Source organism: Mixophyes fleayi, chromosome 6 (genome assembly GCF_038048845.1).
Source record: "Mixophyes fleayi isolate aMixFle1 chromosome 6, aMixFle1.hap1, whole genome shotgun sequence".
Lineage (NCBI taxonomy): Eukaryota > Metazoa > Chordata > Amphibia > Anura > Limnodynastidae > Mixophyes > Mixophyes fleayi.
Genome location: NC_134407.1, coordinates 127,346,163 through 127,366,310, shown reverse-complemented (window position 1 = coordinate 127,366,310; position 20,148 = coordinate 127,346,163). Strand labels below are relative to the sequence as shown.

At 40.5% G+C, this 20,148-nt stretch overlaps 1 protein-coding gene across 1 annotated transcript in view; it reads left to right on the top strand.

Annotated features, from left to right (window-relative positions):
* The window catches only part of PREX1 (phosphatidylinositol-3,4,5-trisphosphate dependent Rac exchange factor 1), a 192,644-nt gene that overhangs the window by 124,457 nt on the left and 48,039 nt on the right, over positions 1-20,148 (top strand). Inside the window, exons 12-14 of the mRNA XM_075176396.1 lie at positions 7,862-7,965; positions 9,136-9,185; positions 19,780-19,855. Of these exons, the coding sequence (XP_075032497.1) occupies positions 7,862-7,965; positions 9,136-9,185; positions 19,780-19,855 (230 nt within the window). The remainder of the gene's footprint in view (positions 1-7,861; positions 7,966-9,135; positions 9,186-19,779; positions 19,856-20,148) is intronic.

The following is a 20,148-nucleotide window of genomic DNA, read 5'->3' as shown; positions in this document are numbered from 1 at the left end:
AGAGAACACATTACACAACAGCTATTCTTCCCACACCCCTTTTCTAATTGTTCACATAAATAAAAATTGTACTGAAAACAGTTATGGGCTCCAATATTACAAATCTAAAAAAATAAACTTTTGACATTTTAGAGAAACAAGGTGGTCAATCAATCTTCTAATTTACTAACAATACAAGGGTTCTAAAACACGATTGTCCCAAATTGACTCAGATATAACAAGATATGGTTCCACATGGTCAATTTTTTCTACTGTCTTTTATAATGAAGTCTTCTACAAAGAGAAGAAACGAAGCATAATTATGTGTCTGATGTGGTCAGAGAGCTGGCTGTAAAAAAATGAATATACAAAACAATGTGACTTGTAATTAAAGGGCTATAGGAACTGGATAATTCTTTTTTTTGTGATGTCCTAATTGGTTGCTTCACTCTACAGATTTAGGTTTGAATCTCAGTGTTACTTCCTTGTGAACATGTTCAGTTCATTTTATCTTTGTCCCTTACACAAATGAGTTAATAATTTTCCTGTAATATATATGGGAACATACTGCAGGGCTGATTCTGATTTGTGGTTAGAACACTGACAGATAATAATCAGAAATGGCAGCAGGGATGCATCACGTGATTGGAAGTAGCATGTTTCAAATCAATATGGATTATGGAAACATTGTTCCAATGTGACTTTAGATTGTGCTGACTATAGCGGGTATGAGAATCTTTTGTCACCCACCCTTTTTGTTTACCGCTCTTACAGCTATCTCCACCTGAAGCTGTCACTGCTCTCTATAATTTAGTATGTAACGTTCTGGTTCTGCAAATCTAACCCTCCGCATGAGCAGATCCTGAATATTTTGTTCTGAATTTTGACTACCACTCCTCTGTTTTATGTAAATTCATTTTTCTCCTCTCCACACAGTCTAACATCCTGAAGAATATGTCTCTTACTGAAGTATTTAGTGATTCAGAATTTATAATTTTATGTCCTCTGTGCTGCACACTGGATCTTTATACCCTGTCCTCTGTGCTGCACACTGGATGTTTTTACCCTGTCCTCTGCTGCACACTGGATCTTTATAACCTGTCCTCTGTGCTGCACACTGGATCTTTATACCCTGTCCTCTGTGCTGCACACTGGATGTTTTTACCCTGTCCTCTGCTGCACACTGGATCTTTATACCATGTCCTCTGTGCTGCACACTGGATCTTTATACCCTGTCCTCTGCTGCACACTGGATCTTTATACCCTGTCTTTTGCTGCACACTGGATCTTTATACCCTGTCCTGTGCTGCACACTAGATCTTTATAGCCTGTCCTGTGCTGCACATTGGATCTTTATACCCTGTCCTGTGCTGCACATTGGATCTTTATACCCTGTCCTGTGCTGCACACTGGATCTTTATACCTTGTCCTGTGCTGCACACTGGATCTTTATACCCTGTCTTCTGCTGCACACTGGATCTTTATACCCTGTCTTCTGCTGCACACTGGATCTTTATACCCTGTCCTGTGCTGCACACTGGATGTTTTTACCCTGTCCTCTGCTGCACACTGGATCTTTATACCCTGTCCTGTGCTGCACACTAGATCTTTATACCCTGCCCTGTGCTGCACACTGGATCTTTATACCCTGTCCTGTGCTGCACACTAGATCTTTATACCCTGTCCTCTGTACTGCGGACTGGATGTTTATACCCTGTCCTCTGTGCTGTACACTGGATGTTTGTACCCTGTCCTGTACTGCACACTAGATCTTTATACCCTGTCCTGTACTGCACACTAGATCTTTATACCCTGTCCTCTGTACTGCGGACTGGATGTTTGTACCCTGTCCTGTACTGCACACTGGATCTTTATACCCTGTCCTCTGTGCTGCACACTGGATGTTTTTACCTGTCCTCTGCTGCACACTGGATCTTTATACCCTGTCCTCTGTGCTGCACACTGGATCTTTATACCATGTCCTCTGTGCTGCACACTGGATCTTTATACCCTGTCCTCTGCTGCACACTGGATCTTTATACCCTGTCTTTTGCTGCACACTGGATCTTTATACCCTGTCCTGTGCTGCACACTAGATCTTTATAGCCTGTCCTGTGCTGCACATTGGATCTTTATACCCTGTCCTGTGCTGCACATTGGATCTTTATACCCTGTCCTGTGCTGCACACTGGATCTTTATACCTTGTCCTGTGCTGCACACTGGATCTTTATACCCTGTCTTCTGCTGCACACTGGATCTTTATACCCTGTCTTCTGCTGCACACTGGATCTTTATACCCTGTCCTGTGCTGCACACTGGATGTTTTTACCCTGTCCTCTGCTGCACACTGGATCTTTATACCCTGTCCTGTGCTGCACACTAGATCTTTATACCCTGCCCTGTGCTGCACACTGGATCTTTATACCCTGTCCTGTGCTGCACACTAGATCTTTATACCCTGTCCTCTGTACTGCGGACTGGATGTTTATACCCTGTCCTCTGTGCTGTACACTGGATGTTTGTACCCTGTCCTGTACTGCACACTAGATCTTTATACCCTGTCCTGTACTGCACACTAGATCTTTATACCCTGTCCTCTGTACTGCGGACTGGATGTTTGTACCCTGTCCTGTACTGCACACTGGATCTTTATACCCTGTCCTCTGTGCTGCACACTGGATGTTTTTACCTGTCCTCTGCTGCACACTGGATCTTTATACCCTGTCCTCTGTGCTGCACACTGGATCTTTATACCCTGTCCTCTGTGCTGCACACTGGATCTTTATACCCTGTCTTCTGTGCTGCACACTGGATCTTTATACCCTGTCTTCTGCTGCACACTGGATCTTTATACCCTGTCCTGTGCTGCACACTGGATCTTTATACCCTGTCCTGTGCTGCACACTGGATCTTTATACCCTGTCCTGTGCTGCACACTGGATCTTTATACCCTGTCCTCTGCTGCACACTGGATCTTTATACCCTGTCCTCTGCTGCACCCTGGATCTTTATACCCTGTCTTCTGCTGCACACTGGATCTTTATACCCTGTCCTGTGCTGCACACTGGATCTTTGTACCCTGTCCTCTGTGCTGCACACTGGATGTTTTTACCTGTCCTCTGCTGCACACTGGATCTTTATACCCTGTCCTCTGTGCTGCACACTGGATCTTTATACCCTGTCCTCTGTGCTGCACACTGGATCTTTATACCCTGTCCTGTGCTGCACACTGGATCTTTATACCCTGTCCTGTGCTGCACACTGGATCTTTATACCCTGTCTTCTGCTGCACACTGGATCTTTATACCCTGTCCTCTGCTGCACACTGGATCTTTATACCCTGTCCTCTGCTGCACACTGGATCTTTATACCCTGTCCTGTGCTGCACACTAGATCTTTATACCCTGTCCTCTGCTGCACACTGGATCTTTATACCCTGTCCTCTGCTGCACACTGGATCTTTATACCCTGTCTTCTGCTGCACACTGGATCTTTATACCCTGTCCTCTGCTGCACACTGGATCTTTATACCCTGTCCTCTGCTGCACACTGGATCTTTATACCCTGTCCTGTGCTGCACACTAGATCTTTATACCCTGTCCTGTGCTACACACTGGATCTTTATACCCTGTCCTGTGCTGCACACTAGATCTTTATACCCTGTCCTGTGCTGCACACTGGATCTTTATACCCTGTCCTGTGCTGCACACTAGATCTTTATACCCTGTCCTGTGCTACACACTGGATCTTTATACCCTGTCCTGTGCTGCACACTGGATCTTTATACCCTGTCTTCTGCTGCACACTGGATCTTTATACCCTGTCCTCTGCTGCACACTGGATCTTTATACCCTGTCCTCTGCTGCACACTGGATCTTTATACCCTATCATTTGTACTATGCACTGGATGTTTATACTCTGTCCTCTGTGCTATTTTGAGATGAGGCAAGTGAGTGGAGTGGTGAATTGTATTGTTGGTCTTGTTTCACTTTTTGTGTAGTTTGATATGAGAAAACAATTTCCTTTCTTTATCTTTTCAAAAATAACAGTGCTTGAAGGTGAAAGAAACATCTTTAGAAATTGTAATCTGTTCTTTAAAAAAGTATCTTCTTGCTTTGTGAGACATCGGGCATCTACTGTTGATGTTCGTCCAGCCAAGAACCATATTTCACTTTATTAATATAGATAACATTCAGCTACAAATTTTGCTAAATTTTTACTGTGGACATATCCTGGGGCAATAATAATGTTTTGTCCATATCTTACAGATCATGTGGCCATATCCATATTAATAATTTCTGGTTATTTTCACTCTCTCTGTCTTTCCTTTAGAATCAATAAATAATCTCAGACACTTGCCTTTTACACAGGGTTTTAAAGCACTTTAGGCATGTAACATGCCAGTGGACTTTGGGCTAGAGATGAGCGGGCTCGGATATCTGAAATCCGAGCCCACCCGAACGTTGCCGATCCGAGCCGGATCCGAGACAGATCCGGGTATTCCCGCCAATTGCAAAACTGAAACCGAGGCTCTGAGTCATAATCCCGCTGTCGGATCTCGCGATACTCGTATTCTATAAATTCCCCGCTAGCCGCCGCCATCTTCACTCGGGCATTGATCAGGGTAGAGGGAGGTTGTGTTAGGTGGTCCTCTGTCCTGCTATATCTCGTGCTGTGCTGTTCAGTTCTGTGCTGTGTTCCGCCCAGTCCAGTGGTGCTGTGTCCTGTGCTCTGTCCTTCTAAGGGCATTGTTATTTCCCCATTATTCCCAAGTTATAAAAAATTTTTAAAAAAGTTATAAAACAAATAAAAAAATAATAATTATAAAAAAAAGAAATTAAAAAAAAATTCCAAAAACAATCCTGCAGTATAAGTCCATTGGTACTGCAATATTACAAAGTTCACTGATTCTGCAGTATAAGTCCATTGGTACTGCTATATTACAAAGTTCACTGATTCAGCAGTATAATTCCAGTGGTACTGCTATATTACAAAGTTCACTGATTCAGCAGTATAATTCCAGTGGTACTGCTATATTACTGCAGGCAGCTGTGCAGTGGAATTCAGACCATTTGAAGGCGGAGGTATTGTGGCCCCGGTACCAAATTGTGTACCTGGGCCACTGCACTATGCAGTCCAGAAAGCTACCTCGGTGAAACGTTTTGGACTAAAAACAATATTGTGAGGTGTTCAGAATAGACTGGGAATTAGTGGAAATGATTGTTATTGAATGTTATTGAGGTTAATAATAGTGTAGGGGTGAAAATAAACCAAAAAACTTGATTTTAACACCTTTCGTCAGGTGTTTTGCGAAACAAATCCAAACCCAAAACCTCAAGCAAATCCGAATCCAAAACACAAAACACGAGACACCAAAAGTGGCCGGTGCACATCCCTACTTTGGGCACATATTAAGAGCTATTACTTGGGAGTACCATCATTTCTTTTCTTCACTTATTTTTGCCCACTGCTTATTGGCTTTTAATGCTATTGCCTTCTCCTTCAGAGGTCTGTATGACTTCGTAACACCACTTTCTTATCTAACTATAGGCACAAACTGGTGGTTTTGTTTCATTTCTGTTCCCTTGCAGGAATGATAATAGTGTGTTTTCTCAATTCTCACAAGTGAATTGTCCCATAAGAAACCATAATTCCACTTTCCTTTGCTTTGTCAGTGTGCCTGTAGGGCTAGGCACAGAGTAGAAACTGATTTGTTATTGTGTATTGCATTATGTGCCCATCCATCATCTCTGGAGCTCTCTTGTGCTAGGATATGCTAATCAGAGTCTTGTGTGAGGAACATCCACAGCTGGCATATAGCCGTAATTGCAGCTCTCTGTCTGATTAGCCAGTCTGGACATTATGCATGGTTTAGACTAGGGGTCAGGGAACTTTTTTACCTTTTACCCCCAAATATATTTAGATACGCCGAAGTTACCCCCTTGATTTGAAAGGAAGGAAATCATATATTATTAATTATTGGAATTCAAAATTTTATTGAATCTATTCAACATTTCTTTGAAAGCTTCAACTTCAAAACTTCAGGTTTTGGAGAAATGATGTTGCTTCATTTTTTATACGAGAGCATCAATATTGAGGTATTTTGATGTTAGAGCAATTTGGATACAGGCTTCAACGTCCAATAGATTTCTCTGTTTTGTTTTTATGTTAGTTAGAGTGGAAAATCCTTGTTCGCAAAGGTAGGTTGTTGCAAAAGTCAGCAACTTTTTGACTGCCTCCTCATGTGCAATTTTGAATGCCTTTGCAGCTGTTGACATCCAAAAATATGACAGATCTGCTTTGTTTTCAAATGCAATACCTGCTTCATTATTGCATCGAAGCTCAAGAAGTGCCTCTGCCAACCCTTGAGGCTCTTCTGGTACAACAGCAATTTCACATTTAAAGGGGTCTACAATCCAACTGACAGCATGTGAATCGGCAGCTTTACCCCCAGGAATTTCCCTGACCACTGGTTTAGACTGTGCAACTTACAGTGGGATGTTCTATCAACTTTTGGAGCCATGGAATGACAAGAATACAAAGGAATTTACTGAACAATAAAACATCACTAATCCATCATCTTCCTGACACTAGAACATGACTTAATATTCATTTTTTGCATTTTTTTAATCTATAAAATAAACCAAATATTTGGTTTCAGTAAAGACTATATTCCCATAGACTCCTGTATGTCTTACGTCTCTCTGTGTAGATAAAAATGTATGTCAGTGGACATCCCTGTAGAATAGTGCATCATGTGCCATTCCTGTGAAATGTTTTCTAATGAATATTTGGCTGGTGATGCAATTTGATGCGTCGCACAGCTTTTTTCAACATGGAATGATCCAAGAGTAATTCATTTTAAGACCTGTGGTAAGGATTGCGTCTGAAACTAGGGCTTAATTCGCTAATGTTTACTCGTATTTTGTGGTCTGTTCTATGCGGAAAAATAATGTGCAAGATAACTCACATCTTATTTAACTGCCCCATGTGTGTGTCTGTGTTGTGTTCTGTTGCTTGTTGGGTGATAATCATTTTCAGCTGCATGTGTGAAATACTGTCATCTGACTAAATCATTGTTTAGAAATATCGTTGTCATTGGCAAGCTGTAAGTGCATCCTGCAGCCTTTGATCTCCCATTCGTTAGAGTAAGAATGCAACAAAAGCCATAATCACAAACCCATTCTTACTTTACAGCTGAGGGCTGACGGTGAGCGTTACATTTTTGGGTTTTTAAATTGGTGAAATTTGTGATACTCAGTCATAGTCTATAACACCTTGGTGGATTTCTACTGGTTCATAACAGCCATTATAAGGCTGAGGACTAACAAGAGCGGCATGGGGACTGGGCTATTATAAGGGTCAGAGAGCTTTTACCAAAGTAGCTCAGCCTAATTTTATGTCACTGGGCCAGTGAGTATGACTTATATTCCTAAATATTTATCATATTTGTTCTGTTAAACATCAATTCTGTGTTTTCTGGACTTTTAAATGAGAGTCTTTTGCATTTATGATGCCTGCTGAATGTGTCCTTCTATCTACATAATATGTCACTGAAATTAAAGCTGGGTTAGCAGAAAAAATGTAACTAAATAATTTATGGAATGTGTGTCTGGTGTGATATTTTAGTCAATTCTGATACATTTTAACACATTGATTGTTGTTGATTGGTGATAAATCAAGCTAAAATCCTGTAGGTTTCCTGTCTGACGTGTTTGTACACAAAAGATTCCTAGTTCTTTGGTAAAACATTTAATATTTTCAGGATTTGGAACCATTAAACTTTGTAGTCACTGATTTTTTTATTTTTTTTTTCAAAAAAGAAAAATGGCAGCTATTAAACCTATTTAATAACATTACTTAAACCCTACATATGATTAGTTTCAGATAAGCACCAGTTTAAGAATGAACAGGTTCTCTATCGCTTCCGCTATGATGACGGAACATACAAAGCGAGAAGTGAGATGGAAGACATCATGTCAAAGGTATGCTTTCTGCTTGTCGTATACTGTACTGACCTCAGGGCAAGCTGTTTGTCAAAGCCATGACACATATTAAGGGGTTAAGTTTTACCAGAAGTCATTGCATTCAATGCATCAATATTTATTAGTACTTGTGTTAAAAATGGTACCATTAGGGTGATTAAAACCAATATGTCAGTGTGACGTACAGCACTTGGCAATGTAATGTACAGATGGGACCTGGATAATAATTCATGACGGAGTGATGAGATGAAACCAGGTATCTGCTGGTATCATCCATGTCTCCCAGGAGATGTTATGGCAATGACCAGCTTGATTTATAGTCATTTATCATCAGAGTGACCGAGATCATAAAGCTGGTCATTTGACTACTTGTATTTAACGAACGATGTGGAGCGAGCAGTAGCCTTTTTTCATAAGACAATACAGATCTGCCTGCATAGGTGACCTTGTAGATTTGTCAGTAACAAACCATTTAACCAAGTGTCATTGTCACCTTGTCACCATTTTTGTCACTTTACAGATTCTGGGCCAGACAATGTTTAGTCTCAGTCTGGTACTGCTGTAATTTTCAGACTCTTTCAAGCAGAAAAAAGCTTTCACAGAGGGTATTTGTAATTATGTGTAGAGGCCGAATCTGAATGTAGCCTGGTCCTGGAGTTTAGGAGGAATCAGTTCACACAGCAAGAAGGACTTAAATAGTAACAGAAAAATGTGCTCATTTTGTATGAATAGGTTATTTACTTAAGAATTTGAGAGATTTTACTGCAAAGGTTCATCCTTAGTGAGAGGATGTATGAGAGTGGTTCTGTACGAAGATATATATATATATATATATATATATATATATATATATATATATTTATTTATTATTATTGTAACTAGCAGCTGGGGAAATATGGCATTTGACTATATGGACTATATGGTCCATACAAAGGACACCTATGTGATATCTGCCTCACTTGTAATTTAGAGTATAGACCTCTTGGAGAATCTTCGTACCCTGGCCATCTATAATATGTCATTTAATGAACAGCATGTAATAAGTGTCATTAGTTCTGTGTTCAGCACTTGGTTTAATGGCAGCTCTAATTGAGGTGGATTAAGTATTACAATGTTAGCAAGACATGTCACATAACTAATGATTCAGTCTTCTGTTCTTTTATTTTCCAGGGTGTGAGGCTGTACTCCCGCCTGCACAGCCTTTTAGCCCCAGTCATCAAGTAAGTGTTTGAAAATAAGCTTCTGTAATAACAGGCCTGTGTATGGAAATCTTAGTTGTTCACCGTTGCACTGAAAATTGTATGTTTTGTATATTCTCTGACTGGGTCAGTGGTCAGTAAACTGACATGCTAAAAACTACAGTACATATAATGTATATGATATCACACATTACATTTCATATGCATAGCTACTACAAAGTGCACTTCACTTATTCTGTGCACCAGAAACCTGTACTGCATAAGCTGTCAAGAAAAAGTAAAGTTCAAATGATAACCTTAATGGACTAACTGAATGTGTTTACTGAGGCCTGAGGCACAAAGTGCTTTATGCCTCAGTAATGTCACTTGTCCCTGTTGTGAGAGTCCACGACACCGATAAATACTATATATTTTGTAATAATGGTTGTAAAGTTATAATTGGGATAGGGTTTCTAAATGTATATATAAAAATGTGTATAGCATCCAAAAGTCCTTATTATTTGAGACGCCTCAGGAAACTGACAACAAGAGTATGTTACGGAGGGACGTGAGCCCTGGAGAGTAGTATGATCAGCTAGGGTCACCAAGGGAATCTGTGGAATCCATTTCAGGGTGTGGTGACTTCACAGAATGGTTAGTGTAACATGTAGAAAAGTGATTCTAGTGTTGTTATATCCTTCCTGGATGTGCAGACTCTGCATCCAGCCTCAGATTCTGTTTCTTAATCATGTGGTATTTAACTTTTTTTTTTTTTTTGTCAAGGTTCTGCTCTAAAAATGTTCATAAACTTGTTGCTATAATAAAGTTTTTAATAAATGTCCCTCAATGTCAGCAACTGCGTTTGTGAATTAATTTGATGACCTCTCACAATTCATGATGTGGATGATGTTTTTGCTGACAGATGGTGAACGACAGACACGTTTTACTGAAATTTGAGCAGAGCGAGCAACAGCCATAAAAGTGTCCACTCATGTTCCTTTCAGCATCACACTTGTGTCCACTCATATTCCTGTCAGCTTTTTTCCTTAAATGTAATTTAGCAGAAATGTATATTTCCTGTCAGTAACGTTCTTTTTTCTGCAGATCTTCTCCTGCTTTGATCTGCTCTATCAGTCTCACTTAAAATATAATGTGAGCCATAGTCACAAGCGTGAAATATATCTGTGACATAATGTTGGAGAACAGATGAGAGTTGACAAAGTTCACTAAGATTTATACCCCAGGACACTGTCTTTGTGACCCAATGTTATGGCAGATGAGATGTCTCAAAAGATCGCCTTTTGTCATGCTAAGGGAATGCACAGCAATGACAAGTTTTCAATCATAATTAGCATAATTAAGAATCCAATTAGCTTATGGAATGTACTGACATGGAATAGACAAATCAGAATGCATGACAGGCTGCTCTGGATGTAGCATAAAAAGGAACATCCCAGAATAACACAGTGTACGAGGTTCATGCAATACAGAGTTCCTATTTTTCTTGGCCCAGAAACATATTTTGAGGTAATTAATCTATTAATTGCGTAACAGTGTAACATTTGCTAGGGTTTATTTACAGTTCAAATCTGAAGTGACCCTTGGCAACCAATCACTGTAGCTTGTATCATGTAGCTTGCACTAGATGGAAGAAAGGTAATTACTAATTGGTGGATAATGGGTAGGAGGTTGGATTATGATGTGTGTGTGTTTTGTTAGTAATGTATTGCACGGACAAAAATAAGTATAGGAAGTGGTGATGTGTTCTGCCTTTACCCACTGTTAGACATTCCATCATAAACTATGTTAAAACTAATAATGTGACACTGGCGGGTGGGACCTGTTTACTGAATGTATATAAATAAGACAGTCAATACAAGGTGTTTTTTTCCCATTAGAGAAACACATTTCAAAGGAAAAGTTGGATGCATAAAGTTTCATAAAGCGTTTCATTTCACACAGCAACCTCCCAGCATCAGTGTGACAGGAACCTTACACCTCTGCTCTGTGCTTTTGGGCATACTTAACAACTTTTGATAGTGCCCCTCCGGGAGTTTCTGGAGGCGGCGGGGCTTGAGAAATCAGGTAATTTTGGCCCTGTCACGTAATGACATGAATGCGTCATTTTACATTGGGGGCGGGGCCAAAATGTGATTCCCTGATAAAGGAGTAATTGCGGCTCTTATTTTGTCCACTTCGCTAGGAAGTGGGCAGAGGCGGTAGGATGCCCTTCTCTCCCGGGAGTCTGGGAGACCTACCCAGAGTTCTGGAGTCTCCCAGACATTCCGGGAGATTTGGCAGGTATGCTGTTGGGAACTCTGCGTCATCCATTAAAACTCTGGTAAAAAAAGCAGAACGACATTCTCCTTCCCATATGATGACACTGGCCCTGTCACATTAGATACTGAATATTTTAGTCTTGTTGTGCTAGAAAGACACATTTTGGTGTATTTTGGTTGGTGGCTATTGGCTTGGAATCTACAGAATTGTTGCAATCTGTTCTCTGTCAGAAATGCATCTTTTCTACTATAGTGACCTGTGATACTTTCCAGAAAAATGACAAGTAAGAGTTGTGTATTTCATGACTCCTATCAGCCAGTAGGGGGCATGTTATGTGTGAGTATCATCTAACTAGCAGTAGAAACATGAACTGAATAAAGAAGTTGATGATTAGATTTCCTTTCTCTGGATAATCTGGCTTCCAATTGGCCAAAAAGCTGTTGTAACCTGTCAGCTGCAGAGAATAGCAACTAGAAAGTGATATTGGGACTTTTATAGACTTAGGACTAGAAGGTGCACCTTACATCGTGGCAAAGCCATGTTGCACTGCGATGGTCAAATTAAAAATGTACATATTGATTTAGAGTTGGAAGGGGGACATTTCCTCGCTTAACTCTAAATTGTAGTATAAATCTAAAGCTGCCTATTATTTGTGTGCTACATGCAAAAACAGACAGTATTTTCCCGGCATGCAAGAATAAAAAAAAGAAAAGAGTCCCTTTGTGTACGTTATAAAATTGTATTCTTCAATTTTCCCAGAATGTGAAATCTCTCTTATTGGGGAAAGGTTACCCAGTAAAGCAGAATGATGGTGGAAGTAAAAGAAGATTCTCCTTTTCATCATATTTGTGGGTCGTAATCTCCTTCTCTCTTACTTTCTGCGACCGTAGAATGGACACAAGGGTTTTAGGTTGCAGGGTGGCTGAATCCCACTATTATTCCATTAACTTAGAGTAAGTCTACAAGAGCATTAGTGTGGCTGAGCACTGATGTTGGGCAATAAGGCCTGGCTTGCAGTAGACATTCCAATTCATCCAAATGGTGTTCAATGGGGTTGAGGTCAGGACTCTGTGTATACCAGTCAAGTACTTCCACACCAAACTTATGAAACCATTTGTTGATGATGGCCCTCGGTTTGTGCATGGGGGCATTATAATGCTGAAACAGAAAAGTTGCCTCAAAGTTGGAAGTACAAAATTCTGTAGAATATTATTAGATGCTGTAGCATTAAAATTTTGAGTCACTGGAATTAAGGGGCCCAGGCCAAATCATGAGAAAGAGCTCCAGATTATTATTTTTCCTCCACCAAACTTAACAGTTGGCAGTATGCATTTGGATAGGAAGCGTTTTCCTCACTCGAGAGAGAGCTTTTCGACTGCTCCAGAGTCCAATGGCAGTGTGCTTTATAACACTCCAGTCGACGTTTGGCATTGTGCATGGTGATCTGAAGCTTGTTTGAGGCTGCTTGGCCATGGAGACCCAATTCATGAAGCTCCAGTTGAACAGTTCTTTTGCTGATGTTGCATTCAGAGACCGTTTTGAACTCCGCTGTGATTCTTGCAGCCATAGACTGATTGTATTTATGCGCTACGTGCCTCAGCACTCACAGCTGAGCTGTTGTTGCTTCAGTTGACTCGGTAAGCTCTAGCCGGGCAGAAATTTGACACACTGAAAGGTGGCATCCTATGTCAGTGCCACGTTGAAAATCACTGAGCTCTTCACTACGACCCAATCTACTACTGATATTTGACTTTGAAGATTGCTGTATGTTTGATTTTATGCACCTGACAGCAATGTGTGGCTATTATGGCCAACACACACTAAATAGATGGGGTGTCCACATATTTTTGGCTATGTAGTGTATATGGGGTCAGTGTGTTATTATCCAGATGTTTGCAGTTAATCACTGCATGTTAGTCCTTTAGAATTGTTTTGACATTTGCATTTGATAAGACATGGAAACAATATTCTGGTATTCTGAGAAGAAGAGAGTCTGGCAGTATAACAATAGTTATTTGAAACACTGTTGTGGAGAGATTCACTGCAGGAAGTGTGGTCAGACCTAAAATGAGATACACTTCCTTCTAGTTAACAGTAATTTGAAAACCTATTATCTAATATGTCAATGGAAATAGAAATAGTAAAATCCTCATCGTCCTGATATCATTGTTTATGCTAATCTTTTACTGTACATTGGTTATATTACTACTCTGTTGTTATTTAGAGGCACTCTAACCTCAGCAACTTCTTAATTAGGGATTAAGTCTGCCTCTCCTTTGCTAGCTCCCAATCAGTGTGGGATCTTCATCTGCATCCTTCGTGATGCCAAACCACATTCTCAGTATCAGACTCTGCTTTATACTATTTTTTGCCCTCCAAATCTCCAGTATTACTAAATAACTTTTTTTTTTTTTACCAAAAAAGTAAGCGGTGATCGTATCATATTTTTTCTGGGGCTCATCAATTTGATACTGAGCACTGAGTGGTCTATCGGTTACCTAGAAATTATTGTTTATCTGTGATGCCACGAGTTCCTAAGTTGATAAATGGTTCAGTCTAAAAAATGGCTCCTTATGCTTTGTTTAGAGTTTAGACAGCGAGTGCACTATAAGTCAACATATACATAAGACAACACACTTGTCAGGATTTAAATCCTCTTCTGCTCCAAGCACCATATCCTGTCTGTGAACAAGGTGCAGTCTGTATGTGGTTTGGCAATGAAATAGTTTTGCTTTAGAAGCAAAATTTACAGTGTTTTGCTGTGCGAGGTGTCAGTGTTTGTAATGAGTTCAGCTCTCTATTCATACCACAAAAACATGATCGAGCAACTTTTTCCCAGATTTTTGTTTAGTTTAAATGAGTAAAGCCAGGGGATTTTGGGGCTAAAATCACCTTGTGTCCATGCCAATCAGATAAAATTAATCTCTGACTTCCAGTAATGTGATGTGGGTTTGCAAACATGGCATTCCATTTATATGGGGGAGTCCGAAAAACCAATACAGTAACATCATGTTAGCCCAATGTGAACTTTCACTATTGTCATGTTTAATACATACCACACTGATTCTATTCTAGCCATTTTTATGCTAATCATTTGTTAAAATGTAATTTATTCTGCAGTACCTGAATTATCATGTTAGCTTTATCCGCCAATTATACAAGTATTCGTATTCAATAAAGTGAATTATTGCTGCAATATTCTTTTCAAATGGTGAAGCACCCTTTTGCTTGTGGAAACAGGTGTGATAAGCTAGTTTCCCCCATGCAGATGAGGAGGTGAGGGAGCCTATTTATTAAGTATTTCAGGATGGCATAACCAAAACAAACATTCAAAAAATAAATAAATAAAAAAGTTAAAAACGACAACATTATATAGAACATAAATTGCACTTTATATATAATGTTGTTTATGTGTGTTTTTATTCATTTATTTTTATAGTGGACACGAAAGTCCAAATCTGGGCTATCAGTTTATTGCGTATACATAACACAGCAATCAGTTCCAAGATGAACTGATTGAGACGGGGATCTTCTAGATGTAGGATCAGGGTTTTTCCAATGCTTTGCAACTAGACATCTTGCAGCATTGAGGATTTGAACGGACAATTTATCTGCGGATTTATCTAAGACCTCGATAGGGTAGCCTAGGAGAAACGACCAAGGACACTTGGAGACCTGAATGGAAGTAACATCACTAATTAAAGTGGCAACATCATCCCAGAAAAAGGTAATACGTGGGCAGGACCACCAGATGTGAAGCAAGGACCCCTACTCCCCACAACCTCTCCAGCATAAGTCAAAGGTGGAACCATATATTCTTTCCAGTCTAGTGGGGACCAGTACCAACTATAATAATAAATTTTATATGAATTTTTCCTTGAAATGGATGTTTCTCTCTAAGTGTTGCCCAAGCGTCCTCGTCAGGCGGTCTACCCAAGTCAGCCTCCCACCTGAGCTAATGAATGGGGGAATTGGTTTGTTTGTAGGAGACCAGGAGGCCATAAAGTGTGGAAATAATCCCCATATGGGCGAATGTATACATAAGGATTCCAGGGAAGTTAAAGGTCTTGTTTTATCAAGTTTAGGGAGAGAGTCAACATAGTGCTTTACTTGGAGAAATGCAAATGGACTTACATTAGGGAAGTCTCTCGCAGCAACGGTAAAGAAATACATTGGTTTGCTTGTAAAACGTCCCCCACCATCCTGATATCTTTGTCTTGCCAGGCTTTAAAACGGAAAGAGGAATAAAAGTGGGATTATTCCAGAGAGGTGTTATAGGGGAGTGAGTGGAAGTGAGCTCGAAGTGGAGTTTGCTATAATCCCAGATTTGACATGTGAAGAGGGCAATAGGGTGAGATTCCAACCAGAAAGATCTTGCACCCATCGGGACCCCCAGAGCTGAGCCTAGGCTTGATACACGGCAGCAGGAGGCCTCCCGGCCAATCCATCGGGGACCCTGGTACTTCGTGAACCATGCCACAGCGTGGCTCATGTGGGTAGCCATATAATATAAGCGGATGTCCGGGAAACCTCTGCCACCGCTAGCTGTTGCTCTACATAAAGCAGTGAAACTAATGCGTGGGGGTTTATGCAGGCACACGAATTGAGAAAAGCAACGATGTAGTTGAAATAGAATAGATCTAGGTACCTGCACCGGGAGGGTCTGGAAAAGATAAAGCAAGCGGGAAAGGATATTCATCTTAAGGACAACTATTCGACCCAACCAGGAAATAATTCGTTTTTGCCATCTAAGTAGATCTAGTTTAATTGTTTTAATTATGGAGGGGAAGTTTCCTGCGTATAAAGATTCACATTGGGCAGTAATATAGACCCCATGTTATTTTAGTTTTTTATGCCATCAAGAAGCAGTTTCTGTGGCACCTTAATGATAGTGTTTTACTCAGCTCCATTCCCAAATCACAAATAGATACAGAAATCCGCCAATATTATGAGACAAATATTGATTCCTCTCTATCCCCCATGCTCCTCTGGGATGCCCATAAGGCTGTAATCCGGGGTAGTTTGATTAGAGCAGCTGTGTATGCCAAAACAATAAGGACCCAGAAATTCCTAGAGGTTACCAGTCGTGTAGCCAGCCTTTATATAATCCATAACAACTCGAGCCTGTCGGAGGATTATACTAAACTTGTAGCAGCTAGGGGGGTGATAAATCTTCTGCTTTCCACCAAAGCAGAGAATTCTCTTAAAAGTTTAAATCAATCCTTTTATGAAAAAGGTGGTAAAGTAGATAGATTACTGGCTTCTAGATCTAAACTTTCCCAAAACAATGTACCCCAGATAAAAACTCATTCAGGGGATAGTACTCAAGATCCAAACCAAATAACAGTGGAGTTTAAAAAATTCTGTGCACGTATCTTTTTATTGTGCACTTGCATAGTTATAACTACCTGCTGGTGGGTCTGCCTTTCTTGTCCCAGATATGTGCTTATTTCACCTTTGGGGGAGATACATGTGGATCCTTGCAGAATTTTGCTATTGGGGCACAAATGTTTAGTTATGCCTTTGTACACACACATTGCAACCCGCGCATAAACTGTAAAAATATTGGGACTTGTGCAGCGTCGGACTGGCCCGCCGGTGGGCCGGGAAATCCACCGGTAGGCCCTGATGGCTTTTTAGCCCAGCCCTCCTCCATGGTGGGGCGGGGCTAAAAAAAATGATTCCTGTGTCCTCGGGTGTTGGTAGGGGCCGGGAGCCCCTTCTAGAGATTCAGAAACCCCCCCTGCGTGCGCCACTGTACTTCAAAGACAAAATCGGCACCACTGTACAGTCATGGTGTCAAGTAAGTCAAGTATTGGTTTTCACAAAGTTTGCCACTTCAATGTTTTTAGACCTTTTTGTCAGATGTTGCTATGGTATACTGAAGTAAAATTACAAGCATTTCATAAATGTCAAAGTCTTTTATTGACAATTACATTAAGTTTTTGCAAAGCGTCAATATTTGCAGCGTTGACCCTTCTTTTTGAAGACCTCAATTTGCCCTGGCATGCTGTCAATCAACTTCTGGGCCACATACTGACTGATGGCCACCCATTCTTGCCTAATCAATGCTTGGAGTTTGTCAGAAATTGTAGGTTTTTGTTTGTCCACCCACCTCTTGAGGATTGACCACAAGTTCTCAATGGGATGAAGGTCTGGGGAGTTTCCTGGTCATGGACCCAAAGTTTCGATGTTTTGATCCCTGAGCCACTTAGTTATCACTTTTGCCTTATGGCAAGGTGCTCTATCATGCTGGAAAAAGCATTATTCATCAACAAATTGTTCTTGGATGGTTGGGAGAAGTTGCTTTTGGATGATGTTTTGGTACCATTTTTTATTCATGGCTGAGCTCTTAGGCAAAATTGTTAGTGAGTCCACTCCCTTTGCTGAGAAGCAACCCCACACATGAATGGTCTCAGGATGCTTTACTGTTGGAATGACACACACACACACACAATCAGCAATCCAATCCCTGTACTTTTTGCAGAATATTGATCTGTCCCTCATGTTTTTCCTGGAGAGAAGTGGCTTCTTTGCTGGCCATCTTGACACCAGGCCATCCTCCAAAAGTCTTTGTCTCACTGTGCGTGCAGATGCACCCACACCTGCCTGCTGCCATTCCTGAGCAAGCTCTGTACTGGTGGTGCCCCGATCCCACAGCTGAATCAACTTTAGGAGATGCTGTTGGCGTTTGCTGGACGTTCTTGGGCAACTATTCACAACTATTGAACCTCTCTTCTTGAAGTTCTTGATGATCCGATAAATGGTTGATTTTAGATGCAATCTTACTAGTAGCAATATCCTTGCCTGGGAAGCCCTTTTTGTGCAAAGCAATGATGACTGCATGTGTTTCCTTGGTGATAACTATGGTTAACAGAGGAAGAACAATGATTTTAAGCACTGCCCTACTTTTAATACTTCCAGTCTGTTATTCTAACTCAATGAGCATGACAGAGTGATCTCCAGCCTTGTCCACGTCAACACTCTTACCTGTGTTAACGAGAGAATCACTGACCTGATGTCAGCTGGTCCTTTTGTGGCAGCGCTGAAATGCAGTGGAAATGTTGTTTTTGGGATAAAGTTCATTGTCATGGCAAAGAAGGACTTTAAAATTGATTGCAATTCATCTGATCACTCTTCATGACATTCTGGAGTATATGCAAATTATCATCATAAAAACTGAGGCAGCAGACTTTGAAAAATATTTGTGTCATTCTCAAAACTTTTGGCCCTGACTGTACATATACCGCGATTGTTGTTGCATAGATGAAAGCTGGCATTAACCCTTGGATGCATGGAGCGATACAGAAAAGAAAGTTTTTCGCCCTTTGATAAATTTATCCGATATATATGCTGTCCTACAATGGCATTTTTCCAGGACAGCTAATACATTACCAGTTTCCTATCTGTGTGTGACAGCCGTCCATTTACAGTTACGCCCGGTCCTGAGTGACTGGTTTCAGGGCACATATAGCAGTTATCCGTGCATTGTCTATCAATTATTTATGTGTAGCTGACCTGGCCTTTGCTTTTTACCTGTACTTTTTATTATTATTTTCACTTTTTTGTATAGTGCCACCATATTACGCAACGCTGTACAGTGAATATTTGTCATTCACATCAGTCGCTGCCCCATTGAAACTTAGTCTAAATTCCCAAATACACACTTGGGTCCAATTTTCAGTCAGAAGCCAGTTGTTAACCTACCAGTACGTTTCTGGAGTGTGGGAGGAAACTAGAGCATCTGGAGGAAACCCAAAAAAACAAGGGTAGAACACACAACATCCATGCAGATAGACCCTAAGTTTGTATATTTACTAAACTGCGGGTTTGAAAAAGTGGAGATGTTGCCTATAGCAACCAATCAGATTCTTGATTTCATTTATTTGGTACATTCTACAAAATGACAACTAGAATCTGATTGGATGCTATAGGCAACATGTCCACTTTTTCAAACCCACAGTTTAGTAAATATACCACTTGGTTAAGAAACAAACACGTGACCCCAGCACTTTGAGGTGTGAAGTAGTTATGCTAACCACTGTGCCACTGTCCATTGCATGATTTATAAGCCTATTCTTCTTATACCCTTCATTGTGGTAGTAGAGGCAGCAACAAGTGCTGTGTGACTGGGTGGTTTCATATTGTGTTGGTATTATATATCGAAAAATGGAAGGCGGTTGTGTTTACTGTTATTATATATAATCTGCGGTGTTGAGATAAGTTGTGCAGTGAAAAATAATAACCGCAAATATAAAATATTAAATATAGTTTTGTTTCTGTATATTATAAATGACTTTTAAAATATAAATATTTCTTCCAATAAATAACGTGAAATTGTTCTGTCTGCCTCTAGAGACCGGGATTACCATTTGAAGACTTACAAATCCGTCATTCCAGCGAGTAAGCTGGTGGACTGGCTTATATCACAGGTAACCTATGCTGCCTCTGTTCCTCCATTGCAATAGTGGTGGTGCTCTGAGGACCAGGCGCATCTGCCCCTTGGGCTGTTCGAATGGGTTCTGTATTGTACAATAGCCACCAGAGAATGGCTTCTGTAAAATCATTTCAGAACCCACTAGCCACCAGAGAATGTGTTCTATATTGTATAATAAGCCCTCAGAGAATAGGTTCTGTATGCTATAATAAAAGAAAAGAAAAGCAAGAAAAGAATGGTTTATATAGTGTATACTAGCCACCATATAATGGATTCTGTGTTGTATAC